Here is a 10820-nt window from a genome sequence, read left to right as displayed (position 1 = left end):
CCTCCCCCCCCCCATTTCTTAGGCCTGGTCGCCGGTGCCCTGCCACAAGGCTGAGGGCAAAGCCACCGGGCCAGCCCAGGCCGTGCCACCCTGACACGGGCCCTTTCCGAGGAAAACACCATCTGTACACCCTGCACTGAGAACAAGCCCCTTACAAAAGTTCTGCCATCTGCCACCCAGCCGCGGCGATAGCGATAGCCCTTTGGCGCTGCTGGCACTGGGACGCCGCGGTCCTGCGTGTCCTGGGGTCCCCTGCCACCGAAATTTGAGGGCTGCGTGTTGGCCACCTCCCCGAGCCTCCAAATCCCAGGTTGGGGAGAGCTTGGACGTGACCTTCCATCCCCGTGGCTCTGTCGCCCGTGGCCACTAGATGGTAGCAAGCCCTGGCCGCGGGAGCCGGGCTGCCGCGCGTCCCCGCGCCCGGTGGTCGCCGTCCCCTCGGGGGGCTTTGCAAGGAGGCGACAGCACCCGCATCGATCGCGCCAGCAACGCACCCCACAACGCGGCCAAAAATATTAACAAGACCTTCTGCGCCCGTTTAGCCGGAATGCCTCGTGTGCGGACCCAGACGCACGGCTGCTTCGGTCACCCGGCGCTTTTTAAAGGGGGAAGCCGATGTGTTGGCTTTATTTATCTTGCATTTATCGAGATGATTGTACGAGTGACATATTTTGGCCTGAGGGGAGGAGGAGAGGCCTGTAGATGCTAAAATGTTACGTCCTTTTTGCAGCTGCAGGGTGGCACGGTCTGATGCACTGTAAAGCTTTTAGTATTTCTCTAGACTATTTATTTAAGCTCTAGGGAGAAGAGCTTCTGATTTATTTTCACTACTACTTCACTTGTAAAAAAAGCAATATGGAATCCCATACTCTTTTTAAGCCTTCTGACCACTGACATACCCAGACTGTTGTCTTCACAGCCCCGAGGAAAGCTACAACGAGCAGAGTGTCAACCAACTTCAAATGAAGTTATTATGGCAACTGAGTAGTTTCAGCTCGGGGCATATGACAGAGCTCGGAGCATAAGCAGCAGCCTGTCGTGTACCAGGAGCACATTTCTGTCGTGTCTGAAATGCGTGTAAAACAGTAAGGTCAGTATTCAGGATCCTACCCAAGGCCGAGCCTGGGATGGTGCAAAAGCTTGTTTACTGCTATAAGTACTTGGGGAGCGAGGCTGCAGGTACGAGATCTCTCCCGTCTCAGCCCTGCGCTGGGGAGAACAACACGAGGAATGAGCTGGAGGGGTCCTCAGGTCTCTTCCATCAGTTTAGCTTAGTTTTGGTAATTAGTAGCAGCCTGGTATTTGTGCATGTAAATCAGGATGAAGTCTTGGCCTTGAAGTGTTTAGGATGTGGAATTTTGGATGTGAAGTGGTGCATAGAGGAGAGAGAAGGTGAGGATTGAAGGGCCGTGGGTTGACTTGGCTGACAGAGGCTTGCAACATGTAACAGACAAAATTCCCTCACCTCTAGGCTTCGATACTAGCTGGCACCTCCATTTGGCTTTTACCACCCTTCCTGCCCATACTATTCCCCTTAAACCTCCGTTTCTGAGGGGTGTGAGGCTCTGTGCCTGCATCCTCACTGCCTGATGACCCTTGTACATGGGCACTTCTCTCCCCTTGCAAGGCTGGAGCAGAGAGACTGTTCCTGTGTTGCAGAGGGTGGACGGGTGCAGAGGCAGCGTTGCACCTGTGGTTGGGACTGTGGGGCTGCATGCTCTTCTCCTGAGCCCCAAGGCAGGTGTCCTCAGCGCTCAGTTGACATTTCTTGCCTGCCAAGGCCTGTGGTGTGTGCCCCTTTGGAAACATCCAGAGGTAGGTACGTGCTTTGGGACAGCAGCGCTAGCTGAGCTTTCTTATCGGGCTGTGCTCTGACTGCCGTCACCCCCTGGAAGGGACTAATCACCCCACTGATGTGCCAGGCCATTATCAGCCCTGACAGGGCTGGAGGAGAAAGGCTGGGAGGTGTCCCAGAGAATACCTATGTTCTTTGTCAGCCCAGTGGCTTTTCCTCCCAACACTGATATTTGGCTTGACAGAGGCAGCCAGAGACCTTAACCCCTGTCTGGGTGCATGTGGAGTGAAGCCCTGCTGTGTCCTTGTGTCTCTGGCCTGCTGCAAATTACAGTCCTGGCTCAGTTGTATGTCTGTTGGCTCCACTATCCAGGCTCAGCCAGCAGCTAGTCCTGAGTGTCGCCCAGAGAGGCAGGTGTGGGGTAAATGGCTCCCACATAGATTTTATCCCCTCTTCACTCCTGCAGAGGCTGGGGAGATGACTGGGACACTTTGAATATTGTTAGTTCTTAAGGACATGTCTTTTCTAACACTGTGCTCTTCTCTATTAGTAAATGGTTTGTATTACCCCAGGGGAGAAGGAGAGTGAGATCAGCATGGGAAAGGAAAGGCCTTTGGAGCAATGGAGCCAATGCTACTGGCTGTTGCGGTGCTTTCTCCTTCCTGCCCTTGGCAGACCAGGGTAGAGGAAGACAGGATGGCCTTGCAGATGACAGTACTCTTCAGGAATCTCCTGCCATACAGCTTGACACTGTCTCTGGGTCCTTGGGAACCTGGGACAGGCTCCTGGCACTGTGTTTCGGCAGTGCCCTTTCTGTCTAGAGTGGGACATGAGCCAGTCCAATAGCAGAAATGATGCCATTAGTGGCACCCACAATAGCACCTGACCCAAAATAGCTTCCTAGAAAAAAATAGAGAGGCTGATTAGGTTAAACAAGCCTGAAAGAGAGCAAGACGTCCAGCTGACGTTTGACAGGTGTAGGCCTGTGAGCAGGGGCTATAAAACCCATGGTTGAGCTCTCCAGCCACCCTTTGGGGAAAAACAAACAACTGTGGGGAGCACTCGGGACCTGCCTTCAGTGAACCATGGGGCTCAGTGATCAAGAATGGCAGCAGGTCCTGACCATCTGGGGAAAGGTGGAGGCTGACATCGCCGGCCATGGGCATGAAGTTTTAATGAGGTAGGCAAGAAGCTTCAATCTTAAGAGTAAAGCTGAGAGCTTTTGATGAGAGACCAAGGAAGGTGTATATTCAGTTTGGGGCTTGTGTTTGGCAGTGTTTATTTCAACAGGTTGTTTTCTTTGCTGTAGGGTGGTGGTTTTTCTATTGCTATGGTTTCTGGTTTGAAAATTACTCACTGTGTAAAGTGCTGTGCTTCTGTCTCTCCATCTATCTACTGGTGCAGGAGCCGGCCAGTGCAGTGGGACTTTGTCACTCCCTCTGCCTCTGCTGGCAAAGCTCTGCTTTGGATCTTCATTGCTCAAGCACTGTGGTAAGAGTGAAGTTTGTGTCCTGGCCCTTCAGGTGCTCTGCAGCAAGGATGTGGGGAGGCAGGGAAGGAGAGGAGAGGAAAATCACCTCTGTGACAATTTTATCAGAACCTATGATTTCAGAAAAATTAACTGTGAAGTACCTGAGTGTTTCCCTCTCCCCACCTTTGTCTCACCTGGCAGAGCCCTGCCCATCCTGCTTTTTGGCCAGAAATTTGGGTGGTAACACTTGTCCGCTTCCTGATGATGAATTTGAGGTCTGGGTGTGAAACAAAGCACATCTTTCCCCCTGCTTCCCTCCTCTGTGATTCTAGGGTCAGAATGGGGCACTTGCAAGTTCTCCACCTGAGAAGACCCCCTCTCCCATGCTGTCCTTGCAGTCCTGGCACCCTGAGTGGGCAACACCCCGGGTACCAGCAACAATTCACAGAAATACCATCTGGAAGGGATCTCAGGGTTGCAGAGTGGGAAACGACATTGGATGGGCTATGGATCCTAGCCTGTCCTTAAAGACCAGGAGGGATGGAGACTTGGAGGATACTCTCTCCAGATCTCCCTCTCAGCCTGTGCTCAGTGCAATGTGCTGGAAGGATACGGATGCTGAGGAAAGCAGTAGGGATGTGGCACTTGCTCCAGGGTGGGGTTCCTATCTTAAGCATGGCTAAAGGAAGGAGCTCACACCCCTGGGCACATCCACTGTGTATTCAAAGCTTTTTCAAAGATGAGCCCTTTAAAGCAGAAAGCTGTTTTATTTACCTTATTTGTCATGGCCCAATTCAGCTGCCATTTGGAGGGGAGGGAGGGATGGGGGCAGCCAGGTGTGGCAATGTGATAGCTTTCCCCTCATGCAGTCCAGAGAAAGCAAGGTGGAGGGGTAGCAGGAACCTGAGCCCTCCCCACCAGTCCATCTGTATTTTGGCTCTGGAATTGCCACAAAACACCTAAAGAAGTTTCCAGCTGCCTTTTCTTACAGGTATTGCAAGACAGAGCATGGCATTAAATAAATAGATGACACCCCTCTCTCCTATGACTTTGTGCTCCTCAGCCAACCCAAATAATTTCTTGTTCCTTCAGGGAGTTTCTCAGGGAGGAAAGAGGAAGGGGAAGCCCAGCAGCTCATAGTTTAGAAATGCATCCTCGTGTGCATTGTTAAAGACTTTTTAGGTAGATGTCATATCCTGGGAATATGTTTAGAAAATACTGATTCATCTGGATGTTTTCCAAAGGAAACCAAAAAATACTCCTTGGATGAATTTTCAAGAGTCTTGGGAGTATATGATCTTTGGCAGACAAAATTCAGCCATAGCCAGACACGATGGAAGGAGATTTTTAGAAATAACTCCACCTCATTTCAAGGCCCAAGGTTTTTTAATCTCTCTGAGTGGGACACAACCTGTGTCATCGAAAGATACATGAAAAAAGAAGACAGATGATGCTGTGCTCAGCACCTGGCAAAACACAGAAATCCTTTGGAGACTTTTGAAATGCAAGACTGGTCATTTATCTTTTTGCTGCAGAACAGCTTGTGTTTTCCATGTGCTTGAGGTTTGTTAGCATAGTTTAACCTATACTGACATCATACAGTGGAGAGCCTGGCCCTCATGGCAACATACTTAGGAGGAATGTCCAGTTCTAGATGGGATGCAAGCCCTGGTAGTCCCAGCACCAGCACCCTCCTGAGGCAGAGTAAGCATGCAACCACTGGAGTGGTAACCAGGTGGAGGCTATTTTCATGGCTGGGGTCCTGGTCTGGAGCTCCAGACACTGCTGCAGGTGACTTAGGTCAGCCACTTCATGGATGTGAACTGTAGGGCCCTGGCTGTGAAGGCAGACTTTGCTTTTGCTGGTGCTTCAACTAGTTGGATTATGCCATCAGAGGGTATAATATCTGAATATAAACTTGTACAAGGGATTGTATCTCTCAACACCTAATTATTAGACTGCTCCTAATAATCAGGACAGGCAGTATCCACTTTTCAACTCAACTCTAGGACTGTGGCAGGGAAAAGAATGAAATTTCCTACTACTTTGGTTGCCAGCGGTGCCTGTATCCTGTCTCCAAGGAAATGCAGCAGGGAGGAAGCAGTGGGGACAACACTAGCTTGTCATTTAGCCACTCTTCCACCTTCTTGATTTCATTTCCATTTCAGGTGACACGGTTCTTAATGGCAGAACCACACTGCTGGCAACTGGGCTGAGCTGGAGGGTGGGAAAAAAGAGCAGGAACCAAGTTCCTCTGTGTCCGCAATCATAGGGTGGTGGCACTGTAAGCTCTCCTATCCAGCTGGTGTTCAAGAACACCAGAGCTCCAGATGTGAGGGACCTGACCCTAGGGGCTACTCCCCCTTTTTTTGTGTGTGTGTGTTTGAGAAGCCTCTATAACTCTCCTTTCCTGGTCAAGGCAGAGATGGGCGGGGAAGAGGGTCCTGGTGACAGCCAGGTGTCTACATGTTGGCTCCTCAGCAATAGTAAGTCAGTAAGGACAGGTGGGTTTGTTTGGTTTTGGTTTTCCTTCAGATGAATGCAAGAACTCACCTCTAAGTACCACAAAAAGCCTTGGCTTTTGTCTCTATCTTAGTACAGTTGACATAACCCAGGGGACTGGTGCCAAAGAGATAGCAGAGCTATATAAAAAAAATGTGGACACTTGCTGTGTCGCTCTATTTGGACAAGGTTAGGGCAGTCACAGCCAGAGGAACAGAAAAAGACAGTGGTGATCATGTTAGGACATATTTAAGAGGAGGAGATTAAAGTAGATACAATACTCAAAGGGAGGTATGTCAGGAGCTTCTGCTCTCCAAAGACAAGAGGCTTTTTATAATTTATTAATGATAAAAAGCAGCCTGTACAAAATAAAGGAAACTTCTGCACACAGAGTGTGATCAGGCTTTGGAACAGTCTACCAGAGGAAGGATGAAAAACTACTTAAACCAGATTCAGAGTAGGGTCTGATGCTTCCTTGGCTTATATACATGCTAAAAGGAGTGATCATGAATGGTAGTAATTTAGAAAGGAACAAAAGTGTCAGAGTTCCCAGGTAAAAGTAGCCTCTACTAGCAGGGACTAGCTAAGAGTTTTCTTTGGGGAGGGAAGCAGTTATCACAGCTTTACCTGTCCATATACGCTGAGATATCTGGAGCAGCTGCACCTCAGCTCCAGTCTGGATGACAGCTCTCTCAAGTCCCTCTGCTTTTGTCCACAGACTCTTTAAGGACCACCCTGAGACCTTGGATCGCTTTGAAAGGTTCAAAGGCCTGAAGTCCCCTGATCAGATGAAGGGCTCTGAAGATCTGAAGAAACATGGAGTTACTGTCCTTACCCAACTGGGCAAAATCCTGAAGCAGAAGGGTAATCATGAGTCAGAGCTGAAGCCGCTGGCACAAACCCATGCAACCAAGCACAAAATTCCTGTCAAATATCTGGAGGTATGGAAAAGGGCAGGGAAACTTGGTGTCTGATGTATAGTGAGTGTGTGCAAGACAGCTATGTGAGAGTTATGCTTTTATTTACTGGTGGCTAGCTGGACTTCAGTGAGCTATCCCTCAAGTCTGAGGTCTCTGTGTGCAGGCAGGAGGAGGCACAGAAAGGACTCATGGTATGCAAATGGTACGTGAATATCCAAGTTTAGATTTCCCAGTCTGAGCAACCCTTGACAATAATAAACCAGCCCATACAGTCTCTACATGCCTGGGAAACTACATTACATAAGAACTGTCAGTGGCTGGACACGAGGGACATACAATTTTAGAGTAAGCCCTGGAGGATCCATTGGAGACCAAGACCCACAAAATTAAGTGTTGTACAAACACAGTGCGTGAATTTTCAGCCTTAGTGGATGAAGCAGACAAAGAGTGGGAAGGGCCATGGTCTACTCAAGGTCATGAAGCAGATCAGCATCAGAGCTAGGAATAGAGCCCAGTTCCTCTGCCCAGCCCAGGCTCTCTGCATGCTAGACCTCACTGTGTCTCCAGAGACTGCAGGAAGGGCTACTGAATTAGCTCGGAGATATTTCAAGGCTCTGCAACCTATTTCTTAGTCTAGCTTTTCTGAAAATAAACCTTGAGTGTCCCTTCAGTTTTTCTCTCTCTCTTTCCTTCCTCACAGTTCATTTCTGAAGTCATTATCAAGGTCATTGCTGAAAAACACTCTGCAGACTTTGGGGCTGATTCCCAGGCTGCAATGAAGAAGGCCCTGGAGCTGTTCCGAAACGATATGGCCAGCAAGTACAAGGAGTTCGGTTTCCAGGGTTAGCACATTCGCACAGAGGAACACCACAATGGAGGTCTGGCCATGCATCTTATAGTAGCTTTCCCAGCACTGTTTTGGACATGTCACAATTGGCCATCCAAGATGTGTGTGAAAGCTTTGATGAGAGGCCAAGAGTCACTCCAGGCAGTGTAGAGGCACTCAGAGTGATATCCATGATAAACCGTTGTTTCCTGGCTTCATGTATACAAGAGAAATAACCTGCTTTCTTAGGAAAAATAATGTAAAGGGTTATCTGTGAGCTTCTGCCTATCCTAGTCCCTTTTTCTTTCTCCCTTCCTGAAACCCAGTCTCACCTGAGATGTGAATGGCATGGCCAGAGATGAAGGGATGTGGAGGAACAAGAGAAGTGTTGAGGAGTGTGGTGAATGAGAGAGTGAAGGGATGACTCAAATGGTATGTAAGGGATGTCAGGATGGGAAGCAGGGGCACAGTGTCCCATTCCTCCCAGACGAGGCTGTTAGGAGGTTACTATGGAGGGCTTCCAGCACGGTATTACCTTGCTTTGTGGGGTGAATGCAGCCAGTCAGTCTCCAGGGTCTGCCAGCTCAGAAACTTGCATTAGTTGCTAAACTCACATTAGCAAAACTATAAAAAGCAGTATTCCCTGCAATCTGTAGGTTTCTGGTAGCTGCCGCTATGCATCTGAAGTTCTGTTGCACTGAGATGTAAATTATGTGTTTCTCAGAAAATAAAAATTCCTGTACCAGTGTCGTGTGTTTGCTCCTGGCTTTATAGGTGCTCCAGTGAGAAGTGGGGGAGATGCAGAGAGCGGGAAGATGTTTTGCATACATGGATACATACCGGATGGCTGCACTGCGTCCTGCGTTGTCAGTCCACGACTTGAGTGGCACATGGCATCTGTCTCATCCAGGGGACTCAGGTGTCACTGCAGGGTCATGACCTGGTTACTGGACTTCACAACACAAAATGGCAGCCTAGACTCAGTTGCCCTCTCTCCGTCCTGGTACCACAGTGAGGTACAAGTGACCTAATTTTATTGAGATGGGGGAGAGGCTGAGTGACACACTGTGCCTAAGGCTGCCCAAGGGTTAATCAGAAATTACTGGAGCCTGAAAGGGGTTTTTGAGTGCAAAGTCTTGACCCAACACCCAGGTTCACAGCAGACTAGCTGACTCTGCAGTTTCCCTGGCTGGACCTAGTTGGAGGGGAAGTTATACCCCACAGTGAGCACTGGGGTTCTCATTCCCTCTTCTTCCTCCATCCCCATCATCCTGCTCAGGGCCTCAACAGTAGGGTGCTGCAGTCTTTTCTGGCGTACGCACTCAAGCTGTCTCCACGCAGAGAGCAAGGTGGATGAGCAGTGTGCTGTCTTTCTATATATTTGCACAGGGTCAAGAGCATCCATGGCAGGGTCACATCTTGGCATAGCAGTGGGATGCTACAGAGGCAAGCAGCTGTGTCGTGGCGAGGGGCAATGTGTGGAGTCGACACAGATGCTCTTTTCTGGTATGGAGAAAGTAATGTGCCTTATCACACAGAGATAGCATGAGGGCAAGCATGAGAGAGAAAAATGAGATGCTCAGTATTAGGAGCTACTAGCTGGATCTGGTTCAAAGCACTCCTTGCTACACTGTGTGCAACTGAGACACAGAAGGAGCCACCAGCTCCCTTAAAAATAAATTCTAAACCAGCATGATCTGCTATGTGTTTTGTGAGAGCAAAGGCCACAAAATTTCAGTCTCTGAAAGGAGAAGGAATTAATTCCTTCCCAGAACAGAGCATCTCTGATTTCTTGCTCTTTACAAATCCTCACTTTACCTCTGGGAGCTTCTTGGGGTTTCAACCTTTCAGAGAGGGTCACAAAAGCATATGTTGTCACCTAGATGAAGTTACAGCCAGGTGGTCCCTGGCTTAAGCAACTTGCTTCGTCTGACTCCAGTCTAGTCTGTCTGGCTTCGTGGCGAGGGGAACCTAGTTAACCAAGGTCTAGGACTGCCTGTTCAACACAATAAGATTTCCTGCCAGTGACAACAGACACTGCTTTAGGATTAAAAGCTCGGCCACAGCAGCTGCCTCTGTCAGTCTGAGTGGGACTGGAGTCATCTCTAGATATTTTTATGTAGAGCAATGTGGTGGAGGAGGGAGGGTTTGTGTTGTGCCTAGCTACCAGTTATTAGATACCTGAAATAAATGTTGGTCCATTGGGAGCATTGCCCCTTCACACTGCCTGCCTTACCCCACTGTGTCAGCGCACCGGGGACTGTCCATAGACCTCTGCTGGTCAGATGTGGGCGTGATGTAAGTTTTCAGGTTGTGCCTATGGCCTAGTGAAGATGTGCAAGCTGAGATGAACCAACAAGTTCAAATATTAGTAACAGTGGAGCTATCTCCAGCAGGCTCAGTGGGTTGGGATGCTTGTTTAACCGGTGAAATCCATGTGTCTGTACCTTTGCTACTCTGGGTACTGAGTATTTCGTTGGCTGCAGTCCTGACATAGTGTAGCAATAGATCTAATTCCCACACAGTGACTCTGTAAAGCTCCTGCAACAACCCCTGCTTTAGGGACATGGGAAGTTTCCTGGAGGAAAGGAAATGGTGGGGAAGGGATTTTTCAGCTACATGCTATATTGATTCAGCATCTTTGTTGGAGTCACCCTTTCCACTGGGCTACTAGCACATGTAGATTTTATGGTTCATCTATGGGACAAAGTCCCTTAGTGGAGATAGACCATATCAGCATAAGTCCAGAAATTTCCTTGCCTCCTTTCGAGGAATAGCTTTACATAAGAAGGATGGCTTCAAGGGGCTTTTGTCCAGCCCATTTGGTGTCACATACACGTTCCTGGTCACCAGATGGGATGTGGATTGTGTGGCTGACAGCCTCCTTGCTCCAGCATGTACACACTGACTACAGCCAGGTCAGACTGATGGCTGTCCTATGCTTTCTGTGTGCTCCTGCAATTTCTTTTATGCTAATGCTATTTCTGTCAGCAAATGTGTTATGCACATGTATCCACCCTTAGGGTGAAAAACATCCTTGCTGCTTTGCACTTGACATACTATTCTTCTCCCACTGCTATGATTTCCATGGTGTGGCAGAGCTCCCCTTGGCATCAAGCCAGTGATGTGTCTGCATTCTCCCAGGCTTTGGTGTCAGACGCCGGTGACCCATCAGGATCTCAGATGGGAGAAGCAGGCCCTTGTTTTGCAGACACTGTGCAAATGAGCCAGTCAGCCCCAGCCAGGGTGCAACACTATTGCAGGCTGTGCTACCTGTCCACCTCGTCTTTACTTCTGCCTGCTGAT

The 10820-nt window shown here is 49.1% G+C and overlaps 1 protein-coding gene across 1 annotated transcript; it reads left to right on the top strand.

The window, feature by feature from the left end:
- Positions 1-2821: 2821 nt before the first annotated feature.
- MB (myoglobin) lies at positions 2822-7769 on the top strand. The gene is made up of 3 exons (XM_010171608.1): positions 2822-2975; positions 6487-6709; positions 7389-7769. The coding sequence occupies exons 1-3, from the start codon at positions 2881-2883 to the stop codon at positions 7533-7535; spliced, it is 465 nt and encodes a 154-aa protein (XP_010169910.1). The 5' UTR covers positions 2822-2880; the 3' UTR covers positions 7536-7769.
- The last annotated feature ends 3051 nt before the right edge of the window (positions 7770-10820 follow it).

This window comes from Antrostomus carolinensis, unplaced genomic scaffold (assembly GCF_000700745.2).
Source record: "Antrostomus carolinensis isolate BGI_N321 unplaced genomic scaffold, ASM70074v2 scaffold8367, whole genome shotgun sequence".
Taxonomy (NCBI): Eukaryota; Metazoa; Chordata; class Aves; order Caprimulgiformes; family Caprimulgidae; genus Antrostomus; species Antrostomus carolinensis.
The sequence above is the reverse complement of the archived record's forward strand: the minus strand, read 5'-3'. Positions and strand labels throughout refer to the sequence as shown.